Raw genomic sequence first — 19782 nt, forward strand, 5'->3', positions numbered from 1 at the left:
GGAAAATATTTAAGTAGAATTGTATGTGTGCTTGTAAACTTAAACACAGCCATATTTTATTTTAACATCTAGTCCCAAATCTCTAAATTACAGCTCTCTGGTTCTTGGCCCTTTTGTTATGCCAGACTGACATACCTCAAGAGTAATTACTCTTCATGTGGAAGCCAATGAGCTGTAAACTTGGGGATACCTGGCTATTAAAACCTGTCATTTCTACCACTTTTAGAACAATCTGTTTAATGTATAGAAAGACATTAGCATTTATATGTAGTCTTTGAAAGCAGTTTATTTATTAACCAGCATGTCCTTTCTGGGAAGGGTTGAATGTCAGCAGTGGTTAATCAGATGGATGTAGACAGAAGCTTCTGTAACTATCGATATCCTTAATTACAACGGTCTGTAGTACCCTGGGAGAGGATTTCAATTTCCAGTGTTGCACAGGACTGATGCTTTTTTTGCTTTACTTAACACGAAGGAAGTTTTCATATAAAAGCTTTCACCTATGTAACCCACTGGCTAAAACATGAAGTATCAAAATAATGAAAGTGCTTAACTGTGTGCGTAAGCATTATTTTCAGCTAAACTGTGTGGATCCAGTTTCAAAAGAAGTGTCCCTTTTTCCCCCTCTGGCAGCTTAAGTCTGTCATAGAAGTCCTAGACTCCGTCAGCCATGTTCCCGGAGAGAAAGTGCGGCCTATAGACTTTAAAAATAAAAATGCTCGTGCTGTGCCCCAATGACTACAAATTCTGGAAACTGTCATTAGTCAGAGGAAAGGTGTCCTCATGTTCAGAGGGGAAAATTCACAACTTGCAAGCTGTGACTGGAGTGTACCATCTGTGAGAAGGGTCTTGAAGCATTTTGGACTAGAAGGAGCGCCATTTGGAAGTGGCATATTTTACATGTTCCCCCTTTTCCTCCTCCTAATTAATTGGCCAGTTGAGATGAATTTCAAAAGTGGAGGTGAATTAGAAAAAGGTGTCGTTTCTACAGTGCTTTGAGATTTTGGAGAAGGTGGCACAGAGTCATGTATGTTTGATCATGACTACATTAAGCAGAAGGAATAAACTGTTCAAAGTTATAAAAAAAGCATTTCTTTCCATTTTTAAAATACTATTTTTTCCACAGGGGGGTAGTTCCTTTCAGCCAAAGGAAGAAAATGCTAGAAAAGGCCAGAGCGAAAAATAAAAAACCGAAGTCTAGTGCTGGTATCTCCTCTATGCCAAACATAACTGTTGGAACCCAGGCAAGTGCAACTGTCACAACTGGCGTTTTTACACTGCTATATGATGATGAGCTTACAGGCTGTTCTTAAAAGGTTCTGTTAGTGTTGCTTTTGTTTTACAGGTATGATTATTGCTGCAAACATGGAGAAATAAGTTGTGCTCATGCAAAAAACTCCTGGTTTAACTTACCTACTGATTTTGTATTTTGAGAGGAAGCGTAGAAATACAATTCTCAGTAGAGCACATAGCTTAGTAAATGATTTAGCATTTAAGTCCCTGCTCTGTTAGCATCTAGGTTTGATTTATTTAGGGAGTGGGATAGGCCTTTGATTTGAAGCCTTTACCAAAAAGGTTAATAGCTGATACAGAGGTGCTGAGATTCTTTTTGTGATTAGTATTAGAACTAGTGTGAGGCAATCCAGTTTTTTCCCAGGGAGAATATTTCTTTTGGTTCCCCATCCATTCTGATCAACTATGGGATGAGTTTTTTTTAACTGGATGAATTGTTCCTTTTGTGATTCACCAGTTAAACACTATATATTAAACACTTGCCCTGCTAAAGCTGTTGCTCTCGGCTGCAAATTGCATAACAGCCTCTTTTTTTCCTAGAAAAGTGCATAGTACATCAGGCTGAGTTTCCCCTTTATCTAGTTCCATAAGTTGTCGTATTTTTGGACTACTACATATGTCGCCAAGAAAATGCATGCATATATGACTTCCTTCAGTATAATCCATTGTTCTCATAGACATAAATATTTCTGTCGGTAGGTGTGTTTAAGAAATAACCCCCTCTATCATGCTGGAGCAGTTGCTTTTTCAATCAGTGCTGGAATTCCTAAAGTGGGTGTGTTAATGGAGTCTGTTTGGAACATGAATGACAGCTGTCGATTTCAACTTCGGTCACCTGAGAGCTTGAAAAACATGGAGAAAGCTAGCAAAACTACTGAGGCAAAGTAAGTCTGGAGAACACAATGCGTACAAACAGAACATTTATTTAGGTTTTATCAGTTTGAACTTCTTTACAGGATTCTAGCTTTCTCTTAAATGCTGCTAAATATGCAGAAATGCTCAGTGCAGGAGAGGCATCTTCGTTTTGTGAAACAATGATGGAAATGTGAAATGCGGAAGGAATATTAAATGAAGACTTTCCTGCAGCATTTAATAAATTTTCCAAGATTTTGTATTTGAATAATTGAAAGTGGTTTTATTATGAAACTGTTTTCAGACCCTTCTTCATAGCATTGAGAGACCTGTTTCAGCCCTTCCATAGCTTGCAAAAAATCATTGGGTTGACAATAGTCAGTTAAATTTTTCTTAAAACAGATTTAAACAAAAGCTTGAACAAGTTCAGCAGTTCTAGAATTTCAGGTTACTCTATAAAGGTAATATTTCTTCCAAACTTCAAATGAAGCACACTTAAGAATGTTTTTTGTCTGTAGTATTGTATCTTTGCTCAGTTTATGTTATGAAGCTAATCCCTGATGAAGCAGCATAGCACCATTCCCAGCATTGGATGTATAGCCTTGTCAGTTAGGATGGTTGTTCACAAGTATGGAGTTACTTCATAAGAGTATTATTAAAGGACCATGGCTGGGATGCTGACACTTTGTCCATTGTCATGGAAAAGATTTCACCTCTTTCTTTCTTTATTGTAAGTAATACCTTTTATTCTAGACCTGAAAGCAAACAGGAACCAGTGAAAACTGAAATGGGTCCTCCACCATCTCCAGCTTCCACTTGTAGTGATGCATCTTCAATAGCAAGCAGTGCATCAATGCCATATAGTAAGTAATGTGTAGCTCATAGTAACATAAAATATTTGTATATATAAGAAGTTTTCATAAAGGGCAATTCTACAAAGATTTTCTATTAACTTCAGAATCCTTTTTGGTCTTTCATTCTGAACTGCGATAAAGGCTTTTGTAATAGACTTGAGATACTAATCAGTGAATTGTCAGTGTTAAATGTAGTGTAAGCAGTGACTACTTGATATAATGGATATTTAAGCCAGCATAACACTTGGTTCTCAGAATCAGAAGTATCTTTCAGGAGGTGATCAGGGGGAAGTCAGAAGATGAATTTGTTTACATTTAATTGCAGTATGATAGTGTGTTTCTTTACAGCCCCGAAGTTGAACTTGTTTGGGAAAATTTCTTTTCAGATTAAGCTGTTGTTGGACAGCTTGCCTTGCAGGGGAACTTCAGTGCATAAACAGTCGTTAGTCACCTGTTAAATAAAATGTTCAAAACCAGACGTTCTTTACTAACATACAAAAGCAGTGAGAGAAATTTTATAGTACAAGTTGTACTGAAAACTTAAAAGGCTGCATGAGAATTCATGTAACTGACCTCTTAAGCACTTTTTTCTCCATTTAAACCCGTACACTTAGAAAGAGTTAATTACAATGCCATCATTTGAAGAAATCTTCTCTCTGCTCCTGTTTGTTCTAATTGTTCGCATGCAGCAGTTTTGAAAAGTATTCACCTAGAGAATCAAATGGCCTCATTCCATGACAGAGAATCTCATATGCCTAAAACTGCAGTACTAATTAATTTTACTAATTGAGTCCTCTGCTACCGATTTCTCCCCTTTTTGCAGCTTTTTCACCTGTCATTTTTCACTGACTATAACTTTGTTTGGGCTTTTAAACTAGTGTTTGAAGTTAACTTCACAGTTAGCGTAGGAGCTCTCTGCTTCTTACTTGAAATATATTGATAATGATATCATGTGCTCAATTCAGGAGATTAAAAGTTCTTGTAATGTAGCCATGTTATGTATTTAAATTTGATCTTGAGTATAGTACAGTTACTGATCAGATCACGTCTTTGTAGCAAATCTAACTGTATTGCTATTAGCCCAAATAGTTATTTTCTGCCTCATTTGCTACTCTTCTAGCATTTACTAAAAAAATCCATATGTAGTGGGCAAGCAGACTTTTTGTAAGGGTGATATGAAGCACCGTAGCAGGGCTGGATGAAAGGTCTTACTGTGTCAGCCTTGTCACTGACAGCGTGGATGTCTGAGCCCTGCAAAAACAGTTTCTTGTATTCTAATGATTTTGCTTAAATGTGCTTAAAAATTCCTTTGTTTATCAGATAGGCTTTACTAGTGCTAATTTCATACTAAACCATGAAAGTGGTGTGGTATACTGTTAGGTAGCTCTGACTTTCCATAGTTTTAAGGTTAGATTCTTGTTAACCTCTTGCTAATTTCTAGACTTGAATGTTGATAGTATTTTTTGGGTACGAAGGTGTGGTGTTTACTGAACATTGCATTTTGATGTTTTGATTAAATATTTCAAGCTCTTTTTTTTTTTTTTTTTTTTTTTTTTGCTAATTACTCTTTTTTGTCTCAGAGCGACGCCGATCTACTCCTGCCCCAAAAGAGGAGGAGAAGGTGAATGAAGAGCAGTGGTCCCTGAGGGAAGTTGTATTTGTGGAAGATGTTAAGAATGTTCCTGTTGGCAAGGTATGTCTGAAATATGCTGCCCCACCCTCTTCGGGGAGGCAGAAAAAATAATTACTTTTAGATAAGCTGAGTGTAAAAAGAGTCACAGTTTTGCAGATGCTTGAGAATGTTTCGGACTAGTATGACTTCTGTTGCATTTTTATTTGTCCATTAACACAATGGTAGTAATAGACTGAATGCATTGTAAATAAAGCAGGGTATTCTACTTGACTATATTAGCTTCCGGCTCTCCTAGGATATGTTAAATATTTGGGGATTGTGCTGTTTCTTAAGGTTTGTTTCTCTTCCCTTCCCCTGGTTATAAATTTGAAACTTCATAAACAAGATTTCATATGCCCTGCTAGACATTGACCGTTTAGAATCTTCCATTTTCAGAAGCAGCCCAAATTTACAAAGCTTTTGTAGCAACATTTATCATTAAAACCCTAAAAAATTCCACATGTCAGACTAGAAGCTGGTTGAATTATTGGCATGAGACTTCAGGCTTTTACAAGTTAGTCTGATTACCTTAAAAGAATCTAAGTGTACGTTAATTACATTTTGAGATCGAATCAGAATTTTTCAGTAGAGTATTGTCTTGCAGGTCTCAATAGAAATGTCTTTGTATAGTCTAGATCAGAGTTCATTTTCATGAATCTTTTGACTAGATCTGAATTTTGAAATTTTTGGATAGTCTTACAGCCACTGGTGATGCTCTACTACTAGAACAAGAAACTCTGCTACTACAGTGAGGTTTCAGCATATGGAGAGCAAGCGCTCTGACTGTCCACTGTAATCTTTGTTACAAAAATCTGCTAATACTGTCAATACATCCTTTTCTCTAGCACACTTGGTAGGCTGCACCTAGCTAGAGAAATTGGGAGAAAACATGGAAATGCCTGGATTTCTATTACTTACAATGCCTTGAAGATTTGAGAGATGTTTTTTATTGTCAGGCACATTGTAGATGAATTTGATTACATCTAGATCATTAATACTGCTTTGTAAGCATTTTCTCTGTAGAAACTACTGAGAAATTAGGGTCTAATCAAGACCGATAGTTGCTTTTATCTGGTTTTGATAAAGACTGAGAGCATAGTGAGGTCTTATTTATACTAAAAACATTGTCTGTACTTCACCCCACTTTTTCCCCTCTTAGCTTTGTTTTCCTTTTGAGAAAAGTACAGTCTCCACTGGAAACTGTAAGGGCCTTGCCGTTTGGTGATAGCATAAGATGTTTCTATATAAAGGAAACCTATTTTGACAGTTCTGATTAGATATGCATGGCAGCAACTCTTTAGAGAGGCTTACAGTCTCAGAAATGACTGTGTCAGTGTGGGGTTGAATAACTTCTATTTCGTTGAGGGGCAGAGAAAGACACAGATGCATGACGTGTGTCTGGATAGAGTTGTCTGTATCCTCCAGTCCTAAGGGACTGTGGAGAACTTTGTTATCAAGTGTAAGGAGTAAGTAATAGACCCATAAACCGACACTTTTTCACTATGCACAGTCATCTTGGGGAATGAGCACTAAGACTCTGCAACAGAGGCTTTAAAAAAAGGAGTAAAGATTAGAAGAGTGATTTCCTGTTTCTTGTAGTACAAGAACTAATGGGCACTTAAAGAAGTAAGAGGCTCAGCATCGATATTTTTTGTTGAATTGTTAGCTCATGTTTGGAACTCATTGCTGTGAGAATAGTGTTTATTTCCAAAAGTGACTGGACAAATTAATAAGAGAAAGGTTTATCCAGGTTATTAAACATGAAGTTGTCCTGCTGTTTCTGGTAGGTGGAACCTGGAAAGATACCAGAGGAATATCAGCAAGAGCTTCTCTAGTCAATTGGTGTTTGTTCCTGTTGGATGTAGGATATTGAAGTGGAGGGACCTTTGATCTGTTTCACGATGCCTATGAAGTCATTAAGAAATTCAAGTTTTTAAGAGCTCAGTAGTTTGAGCAAAACAACAAGGCTAATGACCAAGAGCTGTAGAACTTTATCACTGATCATTGTATTCATTTATCTTTTCCTGATGATCTGGTTTATTTTGAAGCAAATCGACCTAAACAGTCTTTATACAAAGCTTTTGGTAAAACTGTGATGTCTTCTTCTTGTAGGTGCTAAAAGTGGATGGTGCTTACGTTGCTGTGAAATTTCCAGGCACGTCCAGTAATGCAAACTGTCAGAGCAGTTCTAATTCAGATCCAGATCCTTCTTCTCTTCTTCAAGACTGTAGGCTGCTCAGAATAGATGAATTGCAGGTACATCTTTGTGAAACATTGAGAAAACAAACAGTATTTTGAAACATCAGCACTGTGTGCTTAATTGCATCTTTAAAATCTTACCTGTGTTTTCAGGTTGTAAAAACTGGTGGAACTCCAAAGGTTCCTGACTGTTTTCAAAGGACACCTAAAAAGCTGTGTATTCCTGAAAAAACAGAGATCCTAGCAGTAAACGTAGATTCAAAAGGTAAGCAGGACTTAGCCTGTAAGATACTCTGTTGGATCCTTTATTACCTGTCTCTCTTAATGGAAAACAACTACTGTCAAACCTAACATAAACAGTCGTTTCCATTGATATTATTAGTAAGTCCTTAGAAGTGTATTAGCTAGGAGTTCTTTTACTGGATGCCATCAGTAAAAGACATTAACTTTTTCCTTTGTGTATCTTTGAAGGAGTGCATGCTGTTCTGAAAACTGGGAACTGGGTTCGATACTGCATATTTGACCTTGCCACAGGAAAGGCTGAACAGGAGAATAACTTCCCTACTAGTAGCATTGCTTTCCTGGGTCAGAATGAGAGAAGTGTCGCTATTTTCACAGCTGGTCAGGTTTGTGGTTTTGTATCTCAAATCATTTATCTTCACTTCTGTCATCTTTGAATGGGATGGTACAGCCTTTTGTAAGGCTTTTCCAAAGACTGTCAAAGAGTAGTTCTTCAAATGGGTCATGAAAGATGTGATGCTACAACTGATATTTTGAAGGTACAAGGGCAATAGCAATCTAAGTCACTTAAGCACTTTTAATAACCTTAGTCAAATTCTACTTTGAATAAAAGGTAAAAAGGGAAAAAAAAAAGTTGACCGAGTAGTTCCTGTGTTAATGTAGACTTGTTATGTAGCTATGTTTTGGAACTGGGTCAGATCAAAAGCCACTCTTCAGAACAAATGGAAAGGTTAACAAAAAACTTCTGTATTTGGTACTAAAAATGATATATCAAGGTTTTGTGCAACTCTTTCTACTATCCAATGTTAAGTATCCTATTTTATCTGATTATGTAGCTCGATAGTTCAGGCATCCATGTGAAGAGCTGAGAAAAATACAAAGTCATTTTAGTAACTTCCACAAATGCAATATACTTTGCTTAGGATAGTTGAAGGAAATGTTTTTTGGCAAAAGTAGTTAATTTGTGTGTATCATTTCCATATATTCAACTTTCTTTGGAGCATTTAAGTAATTTAAAACTATAGGTACTGTCTGTTTAGTAATGAATGTCATAAAGATGACATTCTTAATAGTATTTACTATGTTGAGCACATTTCAGGCATTTCAGAAAGGGGATCTGATATGCTGTGCCACTTGTAATGGTAGGAGATAATGGTGTAAATGAGAATTTTAGCTAAACGGTTCTCATTGCTGTCAGTCAAACAGAACTGGGAACTTCCCTTTTGGGAAGGATAATATTTATAAATTGTGGATACTTAATGTTAAAACTTTTTTTTTCCCCCAAATATAGGAATCTCCTATTATTCTTAGAGATGGAAACGGTACAATCTATCCAATGGCAAAAGATTGTATGGGTGGGATACGAGACCCTGACTGGCTTGATCTTCCACCTATTAGTAGTCTTGGAATGGGTGTTCATTCCTTAACAAATCTTCCTGCTAACTCGACCATCAAAAAGAAAGCTGCTATTATCATTATGGCTGTTGAGGTAAAATATTTCCTGCAGAACTATGTGCTTTTTTTTCCTTTTGCTTTTATAAAGTTACGCTTAAAGCAGCTTTGTGTTTAGATAGGGAGTTGTATTTTCACTGTTTCAAAGAAGCTAATTTCAGCAGAAGATTCCCGTAGAAACATGAAAGAACAAACAAATTTATGTAGTAAAATGAAAGTTCCCTTTTGGGAGTACATGACTTCTATATCAGGCTTTTAAACAATAGTATTTTTTGTAGGCATTAATTTTAAAATTGTTACCTTTTTATGGATACTAGCAGTACACAATTCTATTTGTTTTATGGGTGCACAGTTTTTCTGAGGAATCCAACATGTTTTATTCTGAATGCATTATTTTTTAAAAACTTTTTTAAACTACTTTTTTTACTTACCACTTGTTTTTTACCTTATATATGGACCATACATTAGGAAATCCTGAGAGTCAAGTGAATTTTTTTTTGATCACCTGTAAAGAGTTCTGTACTCATATGTGGTGATGTATGAGTTGTTCTGCTGTGAATGTTTATATCACGCCTGTGGAAACTTGTCAGTGGTTTGGTGCAGTTCAGTTAGATCTACTGTGTGCTATGCTGCCACCAGGAGGTATTGTGTACCTGTTAGACCAAGATTGCTTTCACAGAGGAATATTCAACCACTGTGGAAAAGCTTCTTATATATGGAGTGAGCCTCCCAGACCTTGAACAGCTTCAATTTGTACACTTCTCAGCCTGTGTATGACTTCTTTAAGATAAATATGTAAGAGCTGCTTAATGTAAACACCTTAGATTTTTCAGTTGTACCATGTTTCCCATGTTACATGGAGCCATGAAATAGATTTGATCTGTGTTAAGAACCCAGCTGTGAAGCCAAAGGCATACTTTAGTGAGCCCAGTAGCTTCTGCTGCTTAAGCCTGACTTTTAACTTGCCTGTGCCTGAATGTGTGCGGTTTTCTGTTAAAAACCAGTGCTATAATTGAGCTGATGTGTATTCTCAACAGTTCCTGCACTGACTTCCAGTGAATGTACTAGATTTAAACCTTGCCATTAATGTCAAAAAAGGAAAACTAGAAGTACTTAGGAAAATTGTATGTCTGCATTATGTATTTTAAATTGTTAAAATGTTTTATTCTTTTGAGTACAGAAACAAACTTTAATGCAGCACATTCTGCGATGTGACTATGAGGCTTGCAGACAGTACCTGATGAATCTTGAACAAGCAGTTGTCTTGGATCAGAATCCACAAATGCTGCAGACGTTCCTTGGCCATAGATGTGATGGAAACCGTAATATTCTGCATGCTTGTGTTTCTGTGTGCTTTCCAACCAGCAACAAAGAAACTAAAGAGGAAGAGGGTGAGCTCAACAATATAATGAAAACAATTTGAAAATAAAGTTTTTATGCGTTTTCAAGAGTGTTTGAAATAAAGGCTGCATTCTTCCTATACGGTTATGTCAAAATTTAGCACCTAAATGTGTGCTAGCCTTTCAAAGGTGCTGAGACATTTTTATTACTCTAATGAAGTTTTATAAGAATTCAATAGTTAAGAATACTAAGATGCTTTTAGTGATTGTAAAAGACAAACTTTTCACATCCACATATTAGTTTTAGGTTAAAACCAGTAGTTTTCCGCCTTGATATCACTAGTATCTTCATTATATCTCTAGTAAACTTTTCAGATAAATGGTATTTAATATTTTTCAAGTGTTATAACGTATGTTAATTCCTCCAATGAGAAGTGCTACTTGCAGTCGACATGTATTAAGAAATGTGAAAAAATGACTTTCTGTTAATGCCAGTTACTGACACCATTTTAAAATGTCAATTAAATACCATTATATAAAAACTATGTTAGCAGAACAAGGTTGCTAAGTCAAGCACTCAAAAATTAGGAAATGCCAGAATTAAGTTTACCCATGTGCTATGCATGGGTATGCATTGTGAAATGGTCTTTAATTACACCGTCATACTATTTTTTCCACAGGACTACCTCATTCAGTGCACAAGATGGACGGTGCTCACCGAATGGGTAGCTATTCAATATTTCTTTTTATCCTCATCATTCAGTGTGTGGCCCCATTCCTTACTTACTGCACACCATACAAACCCTGCACTGAATAATGAATGAACTTCCTTGTGGGACTTTTGTATGGTGCTGTCATTGAAGTTTAGTCATCTATAGACCTTAATTGTTTCACATATCCCTGTTTATAAAATGGGGGTAATGCTGCAGCTTCCTCATCTCTTGAAGGTGGTACAGCTTGAAGTTTTTCTATATTCAAAGCTATTAACTAATTTTGACGGTTCTGTTTGAGAAGTGTAGGGCCTGATCTCATTTTTGCAGTAGATGTTATTTCAAAACTCTTTATTTCAGAGCTGTTCTGTGAATGTTAATTATTTCTGTGTGTCAGACACCTTTTGGTGTCCAGAAATGAGTAAAATGTTTCACAATCATCTGTAAAAAACTGTTTTCACAAAGTTCTGTGTGCTGTTAAATGTGGCAGAAATAAGTTCCAGTTCTCCAAAGTGATGTCCAGTGGCATTTACCACAAGACAATGCTTTCTCCTCTCCTTGCCAAGCTGTTGCTACCTTACTACACGCCTTCCAGATTTTGCAGCAAACAAGGCATGAACAGCTTGCTCATTGTACAAACCTTCATCTTCAGTGTGTCGTCCATCCTGTGCACTGATTGAGGCAGGGGTCTTGTTGTGGGGGGGAACAAAAAACCCAAGCCAAAAAAACCCACCCAAAACAAACGAACAAAACCCAACTGTGTAACTGAAGATTGTTTTACTATAAGCACACAAGGAAGCTGAAGTAAGGATGCATGGGCAAACGTAATCTGACTTTTCCTAATTTGAGTGCTTGTCTTTGCAACCTTGGATATAATTTAACTTTCTGAAAAATGAAAAATGTGAACCCGATACTTTTAACATCCCTCTGCCTCTCTCTTTCACCTCACAAAAATTGTTTTAAAAGGGATTCATACATTTAGGTCCAAATTATAGTCACCTTCCACTGTAACTGTTAGCAGTGGATATTAGGACAAGCTTATTTTCTGTTTATCACCTGAAGGTCAGTGGAGACTACTGTTACTGTCTGTAAGTTATACAGTTATCTGTTAAACTGTAAGAGATGTTTGATTTAGGAGTAAAGGCTTCAATTCCAGACTCCAAATATGATGTTCCTTAAGACTTACAGAACATAGTGCCCCTTCTGCGCTAGTCCCTGCCTGAGTTCCTTCACTCTGCTTTGTATAGATTCTTCCTGAAGTGCTGGAAAGGGAATACTGAGGGCAGGCCTAAGGTGTTTTTGTTCTCTGATCCTGTCCCTACTTGTGCCATGTGCAGTGTTGGAGAAAGGAGTTGCAGGAAAAGTGGCCCCAGACCTGCAGAGCTGGGGGAAGGCTGCTCTGTTTCTCTGTGATTTGGTATCTCCTCCATCTTGCCAATAGAGAGGATCTTGGAAAAGACAGATCCAAAAAAAATGTTTATAGCATGTGAAATAGTTAAAGAGTTATGATACTAAGTTTCGGGTAACTTAACCTACGAATTGAGATTTTTCTGGAGAATTGAGACAGATTTCATTAGACAACAGAACAGCAAATTACAGCTGATGGGTCTCCAAAAACAAATACTAATTTCAGAAGTGGAACAGCTAAATTTAGTTGCAGTTCAGTGTGGGACCAAGGGTAGGTGAAATCTCTCCGTTGCAGAGAATGATTGTGTTGCTTGAGGGATCACTCTCAAAGAGCTGTGACCCCCTGCAAGGAGTCCAGAAGTACAATGGGATGGGTCATGAGTTAAGAGAACTAGTGGATCTTAGAAAGCAATATGACACAGATAGAATGACAACTCATTTAGAATGACAGGTTCGACTAGTACAGAAGTAGGAAGCACAAGAGTAATATTATGCTGAGTGCCTGATAGTCACCTGGTGTGGATAGTAGGGGATTTTTGTTCAAGAAACCTGCACATGCTTGAGAACAAGCAAAACTAAGATCTCTGCTACTTGAGGTGGTGATGAATAGAAAGATCTAAAGAATAAACATGCTGTAAAAGCTGACAAGCACCGTCAAATTACCTTATTCTATCAACTCAAAGGTATTAGTAGGTGCATTCCAGTTTAAAAACAAACAGACTAACAAACCACAAAAAACATAGATGGGGGAGGCAAATTATTCAGGTCTTAGTACTGTCAGTGGAGGAAATCTGAATGCAGAAGATGTTGACTGTCAGTTTGAAAAGCCTTTAAAGGCAAAGTGGGCACTAGCTGTAGCAACCTTGAGACGTGTCCAGAAAGAATAAGTGGAGTCACTTAAGGAATTTTTTTTCTTCTTTCGGATATATACATTTTCCTTCTATTTTGTACCAAAAATTGTTAACTTTTGAAAGGAAGATTGCCCCTCTCCTGGCCTGTATCATGCTGAAAGTGAATTTTCTTTTGGTTCTTCTTGGATCCCTGGCTTTAGTGATTCATAATTTGCTGTGTAGTGGCTATGCATTCTTTTTGTCAATAACTCCTAAAGAAGCAATGACTGTTACTCTGTGCAAACCTTGCACAGCTGACTGCTGCTTAATCTATGCATTTATTTTGCAGATAAATAGATTAGGTCTTTGATCCAGGTGTCTGCTTCAAGTTGTTCTGTAACTGAAAAACTAGGCATTTTTTTATATTCTGTATAGTACTTGGCGCAATTTAGCCCTCGTTGTGACTAGGACCTTTAGCTGTTACGGTACTTAGGATTTGAAATGTTAGAAGAAATGCTCTTTCTTCTGATATAAACTGATTGTGCTACCTTATTATACTCATAACACAGTTTTCCTAAGCATGCTCATATGTAGATTGTACATCTTACAAGCCCACAACTTTGCATTGTTGTTCATAGCTGCTCATGGTGAAGTGTGGTGTATGTGTGTGTGGTTTGTTTTGTTTTTTGTGGTGCTCTGGGTTTTTTTTTATTGTCGTTACTTTTGAAGCCTGGACTCAGCAAGTTCCTGGACTCAGCTATGTGTAAATCCTTGTCTCTCAATGACAGTGAAAGCTGAAAGCTTGTTCTGGAGTTTAGGTGCCTTGCATTTCTTTCCTTGATAGCCTTTTAGAAACCAAACCCAGTCAGAATCATGGTTAAGCTCATCCAAAATAAAAATTCGTATGTGAACCTACTCTGTCTCTCTAAATCTTAAAAAATAAAAATAAATTGGTGGGAACATTTCATGATTAGTGACATTTCATTCTTTATACTCCTTCCTTTATAATTTTCCCAAATGAAATTTTGCCACTAGTGCTTTTCTTAATTTTTCAGAAGCAGAGCGCTCTGAGAGGAATACATTTGCTGAAAGGCTTTCAGCTGTGGAAGCTATTGCAAACGCAATCTCTGTTGTGTCCAGTAATGGTCCAGGAAACAGGGCAGGATCTTCAAGTAGCAGAAGGTAAAATGACTAATGCTTTCTTGTTTTTTGTGTGTGCTGATTTCCCTATGAATTACCAATCTCTTATTATTTTTTCCTTCATTCTAGTTTAAGAATGGGCTCTATTGCTAGTTTAAGGTCAGATTTCAGTTCTTCAAGCACCAAACTAGAGCTCTAGTGGGTTTTTTTGAAGCCTTTTCTAGTATGAGAGCTGATAGTGGGATATTTCTAAACCAATTCTGTTTTCTGGGGCTGGGACATTGTCTCCTCAATGGTAAAGTGGAAATGCTCCTCCTAGGGTAAAAGGAATGTCGAATAGTGGTAATAATGCCCATCAGGTGCTCCTCCCTGCAAGAGGTGATGCTGTGGTGACTAGAGGTGTGTTCTGGGCTCAAATCTGTCTTGATATGTTGCTGGCTGACTCTTCTTCCAAGGCCATTATTTTCTCTTGCAACAAAATGGAATACAGGAATGAAAAATACCTCTTTGCTCATTCTTTTCCATGCTGAAGAAAAATTGAGATAAGAAGAGTTTGTTTTCCTTTTTTCAGTGTTCTAATTGTAAATGGAAACGAGATAGTATTTTTACATTGGTTTTGTATTCAGTTTGCGGTTAAGGGAAATGATGAGGAGATCCTTGAGAGCTGCTGGATTGGGCAGACATGAAGCTGGTGCTTCGTCGAGTGATCATCAGGACCCGGTTTCTCCACCAATAGCTCCTCCCAGCTGGGTTCCAGATCCTCCAGCAATGGATCCGGGTAAGTCTGCTCATGTATCATGTTAAACTGTAGAATAAGAGATTTAATAAAGGAATCAATGGCTTTTAAGGTGAATCACTTAGATTTCAGTGTGAGATTAAAATACCTATTGTCATTGAGGTAGCAAGACATTCTTTATGAGTTTACTGAAGACTTAAAAGCTATTTTTAAATCCGATATGTGTCGTTCTAACACTAGGGTCAAACTTCTCTAAAGTGTATTTTGTAAAGTTGAGTTATGTTACTAATCTAGGAATGTTGCCGTTTGTAGGAAAGAGTACCAATGAAATACAGACAACCTGCAGTGTGTTAGGCATTGCAGAAAGCGCATGTTGTTAGGGATGTTTTTATGTATTGATATACATCCTGCTGTTCTGTTTACTGAAAGATGGTGACATTGATTTTATCCTGGCCCCCGCTGTGGGATCTCTTACCACAGCAGCGACTGGCACCGGCCAAGGACCTAGCACCTCCACGATACCAGGTGAGGACTTACGGCTTCTCTGATTATGTTTTAGAAGGAGAATGATCTCAAAAGCTGTCTTTGCTTGAATGGACTTTCTGCATATGAAAATGCCTCTTACCAGATGAATGTTGGCTTGAAGCAGAATTTCACAACTGTGCAGAAAGTACATGAAGCCCTGTGCTGTGATTTATATAAAAACTATTTTTACCTGGGGAACAACAAATATGTAAAATATGGTAATCAGCATGAAATTGGGATTGCTATCTCTATTTCAGAATATGATTTGCAAATGAAATTTACAGTACTTCAGTGAAATGTTGCTGAAAATGGCAAACCTTGAATAGTCAAGCTACTGAGTAATCACCCCAGTGAAACATTGAATTACTTGCTTTTAATAGGTAGTCATTTTTTTAAGGAAAAACAGTTTCTCTGCAATTTTTTTTTCTCATTACAGGTCCTTCTACTGAACCATCTGTAGTGGAATCAAAGGATCGAAAGGCAAATGCTCATTTCATACTGAAATTACTATGTGATAGTGTTGTTTTACAACCTTATCTTCGAGAATTGCTGTCAGCCAAGTAAGGATTTTCATATAAATTCTCACTATCCTTTGTAATGTTTTATCACCTGAATTTTATTACATAGAACCCTTTTTAAAAAGATTATTTGAAGGCACATTAGTTAAAATGTAAAATATTAGAATAATGGCTGTGTTTGCATCCTGCCATCCCTTAAAGTTGGGTCTAATGTGTAAAACACATAAGGATGCTTATTCAGGCCATGGTTTTTCTGTTTGCACAGAATTAGCAGTGCTTAGTTTTCGTATGTCTGTTTCCTACCTCTCCTGTTTATAACAAAAACTTTCAGTGTGTTTTGACTTGTTTGTCCTTTTTATTCATAGGGATGCAAGAGGCATGACACCATTTATGTCAGCAGTTAGTGGCCGGGCATATCCTGCTGCAATTACAATTCTAGAAACTGCACAGAAAATTGCTAAAGGTACACCAGTTTCACTGGTTATTAGCGTGTGGTTTCCTTCTAAAGTTTCGCATGTGTGGAGATTCATTATTAACAGCACTGCTTTTTTGTGTGAAATTGTGTGCTTGAGCAACTGGTGATGGTGATAAACACCTCTTTCCAAAACACTGTATGTTGCTGCATATTTTGGAAAATTTGCTGTTATGGAGCATCTGCCTCTTTTGTAGTGTGTATATTATCATAGATTTCTATGAATATTACTGTTTTTGTGTTCTTTATAGTCTTTTCATGTTTCATTGCTTTACAAACATCAGTGGATAAAGGTACCATTTTTCAGTAGCACAAAGGTATTGCCTGGAACTTCTTTGAATTGGCAAAAAAAGATATGATAAAGCAGTATGCCAAGCTAGAACCTGTTCCTGAAAAGACTTCTAAACAAACATGTTTTGAGACTCTCTTTTCACATTGGTATTTGTTTAGGAGAAATATGCAAAGTTGAACTTAGGGAGAAACTTAAGATGATTAGAGCTGTGATCTAACAAGGTCTGTAGGACTCTGTGCGTTTCTTATAAGAATATTGCCCATAAATTATTTTTTAATCCATCAAAATGGTGATTCACTGAGTTGATTAGAATATCAATGAATTTGAAACTGGGAAAGAGTTGGTGGTTGTGTTTTTCAGTCAGGAATTTGCAGCACTTTCTTTAAGAAATACCTGTAACGTGACAAGCAGAAAGCTTTCGCAAAAAACTGACAGAGATTTTATACAAACTTCTAAGTCTGTATGGGATTTCGTAATGGCAAACATCTGTCAAGTATGGTTTCTATTGGTGGTTTTTCTTATTTTGGGTGGTTTTTTTTTTTTTAACACTGTCATTCTGTTCTTCTAGCTGAAGCAACTTCAAGTGAAAAAGAAGATGATGTGTTTATGGGAATGGTTTGTCCTTCTGGTACAAATCCAGATGACTCTCCATTGTATGTTCTGTGTTGTAATGACACATGCAGTTTTACATGGACTGGTGCAGAACATATTAATCAAGTAAGGCGCCTTTTTTTTTTTTTCAAGTAAATAGTAATGTGTTTCAACCATGTATTGTGTTAGTCTACTAATCTAATTTTTAAATTATTAATGTTGCATTGTTTTAATTACTGTAACACTTAAGTCTGGTGTAGCTATTGCCTCCTGTAATTGCTTTGCACGCTCAAAGCTGGCTGTGCTGGTCAGAATATGGCTGTTTGTGAGTGTGGCTTTTTCCCTCTGGCTAGCTTTGGCAAAAATTTTCATGGAAACAGCTCTTTGGAAACACTGAGTATTCTAAATAACAACAGATTTTCACTTTCTAGAATTGACTTTCTTTTAAGTGAAAGTATCAGTTTTCACAAGTGTAATTTTATTATAACCTGTAATGCTGTGATACTGCAAGCACTATAGGGAGAAAACTATAATATTTTTGGTAATTTTTTTTAGGATATATTTGAATGCCGAACATGTGGCCTATTGGAATCTCTTTGTTGTTGTACAGAGTGTGCAAGGGTCTGTCACAAAGGACACGACTGCAAGTAAGTATTGTGTTCTGGTTCTTATAATTAAATTAATATTTTGTGGTTTCATTTATTTACTGATAGTTAATAGGCTTTTTCCTTGGTTGAAGTGTTCAGCTATTAGAGAGCAGTAGATTAATAAAATATTTAAAATATCTTTTTTCCCTCTGCTGTGTAAGATTTATTTTATGGGTCAGAGTTGGAAGAGTCACCTGAAGCAGTCTTGTACTTTTCACTTTGTAGAAGTTAGATTAAATGAGTAAGTCCAATACCCTCAAAGTGCTTAATATTCTAGGAATAATATATCTAAATAATACCACGTTTTCATTTTGGGTGCCTCCAGGAGTCTGCTGAAGCCAGTGAATCCTGATGACAGACCATTCTTGTAAACTTCTCTGGAAGAAGCATAGCATATTAATGTCTTAAGATCAACTGTAATAAAGGGAGAAGTGAGCCAGCAGTCACATGAACACTCAGGATATATCTGATCAATATGGCAAAAGCTTTTAAGCTGCGGATGTTTTGCGCCACTGTTGGGCGTGTAAATGTTACAGCATTAATACCCTAGCCATAAGAAGCTAACAGATACAACTATAAAGATATTCTCAGCGTTCTAACTATTGCTGAGATTTTACTGCATATTGTAAGAATTTCCAACTTTACTTTCTTGGCTGGAGGCTATTTTGGGGAAGAATGAATGGTCATGGGTGAGTTTTACTAAGGCACTATCAAAAGCTCTATAGCAGGGGTGTCAAACTCGTTTTCACCGGGCGCCACGTCAGCCTTGCAGTTGCCTTCAAAGGGCCAAATCTAATTTTAGGACTGTATAAATGTAACTACTACATTTATTATGAGTTTGACACCTCTGCTCTGTAGTGAAACTGCCGTCTTAAAACAAGAGTAGGCAACAAGAATAGCAAATGCCAAGTGTTGCTACATACAAACTCTGCATTTCTTTTTTAAGCTAGGTTTTGACATCTTGCTACTATAATAAACAGGAATCTAGCAGGAATCTGATTGTGTACCCAAACACCCTCAGCCTGTGTAGGAAATACTTGGTGTATTACTGATCAGTGGTGCATCTCACCATTTCCGTTTCTTGTAGGCTCAAACGAACATCTCCAACAGCCTACTGTGATTGCTGGGAAAAGTGCAAATGTAAAACACTAATTGCTGGACAAAAGTCTGCTCGCCTCGATCTCCTTTACCGTCTGCTGACCACCACTAATCTTGTTACCATGCCAAATAGCAGGCAAGTTCTTATTTACAATGGCAGAATAATTTTTATTATTTTTAAATATGTGGTGTATCATATGTCCACTAATTAATTCTTTATTGCAGGGGAGAACATCTTTTGCTGTTTTTAGTGCAGACAGTTGCCAGGCAAACTGTGGAACACTGCCAGTACAGGCCACCTAGAATTAGGGAAGATCGTAATCGTAAAACTGCAAATCCTGAAGGTAAGAGCTATTACAGTGAAATAAATGGCAAATTCTGTATTTCGGTATCTCTTTCTTATATTGCTTTTTTGTCTCTTTAGATTCTGATATGCCTGATCATGATTTAGAACCTCCTCGATTTGCCCAGCTTGCTTTGGAACGTGTTTTGCAAGACTGGAATGCACTGAAGTCCATGATCATGTTTGGCTCCCAGGAAAATAAAGACCCGTGTGTATTTACAAATAGTTGTCAATGTAAAGTTTGATCTGATATTTGAGACCTGCTGACTTAAATAAAATTTATTTCCTTTCTTTTTGTTTTTTCCAAGTCTTAGTGCAAGCAGTAGGATAGGTCATCTTCTGCCTGAAGAACAAGTTTATCTTAATCAGCAAAGTGGAACTATTCGCCTGGACTGTTTTACACACTGCCTTATTGTCAAGTGTACAGCAGATATTTTGGTGAGCACTCAGTTGTGTTTTACATAGATTTTCTGAATAATGTGATATTGTAGCATATCTCAATTGATACACTTGGAGACTAATTTGAAAATAACTTTGAATTAGTTGTGGTTTTGTGAATTTATACCATTTT

General features: G+C 36.9%; 1 protein-coding gene across 12 annotated transcripts in view; it reads left to right on the forward strand.

The window, feature by feature from the left end:
* The window catches only part of UBR5 (ubiquitin protein ligase E3 component n-recognin 5), an 85813-nt gene that overhangs the window by 40918 nt on the left and 25113 nt on the right, over window positions 1-19782 (forward strand). For 6 of the 12 annotated variants that reach the window (XM_080340639.1, XM_080340644.1, XM_080340649.1 and 3 more), the window contains 21 exons: window positions 1127-1244; window positions 1993-2177; window positions 2899-3008; window positions 4580-4692; window positions 6784-6927; window positions 7024-7135; window positions 7342-7496; window positions 8402-8599; window positions 9743-9953; window positions 10583-10627; window positions 13905-14031; window positions 14616-14767; window positions 15155-15250; window positions 15687-15810; window positions 16134-16231; window positions 17101-17249; window positions 17679-17770; window positions 18858-19004; window positions 19094-19212; window positions 19293-19419; window positions 19520-19649. In XM_080340639.1, coding sequence (XP_080196765.1) covers window positions 1127-1244; window positions 1993-2177; window positions 2899-3008; window positions 4580-4692; window positions 6784-6927; window positions 7024-7135; window positions 7342-7496; window positions 8402-8599; window positions 9743-9953; window positions 10583-10627; window positions 13905-14031; window positions 14616-14767; window positions 15155-15250; window positions 15687-15810; window positions 16134-16231; window positions 17101-17249; window positions 17679-17770; window positions 18858-19004; window positions 19094-19212; window positions 19293-19419; window positions 19520-19649 — 2752 coding nt within the window. The remainder of the gene's footprint in view (window positions 1-1126; window positions 1245-1992; window positions 2178-2898; window positions 3009-4579; window positions 4693-6783; window positions 6928-7023; window positions 7136-7341; window positions 7497-8401; window positions 8600-9742; window positions 9954-10582; window positions 10628-13904; window positions 14032-14615; window positions 14768-15154; window positions 15251-15686; window positions 15811-16133; window positions 16232-17100; window positions 17250-17678; window positions 17771-18857; window positions 19005-19093; window positions 19213-19292; window positions 19420-19519; window positions 19650-19782) is intronic. The other 6 variants (XM_080340646.1, XM_080340641.1, XM_080340648.1 and 3 more) reach the window with 3 other exon arrangements.

Source organism: Nesoenas mayeri, assembly GCF_963082525.1.
Source record: "Nesoenas mayeri genome assembly, chromosome: 2".
NCBI lineage: Eukaryota > Metazoa > Chordata > Aves > Columbiformes > Columbidae > Nesoenas > Nesoenas mayeri.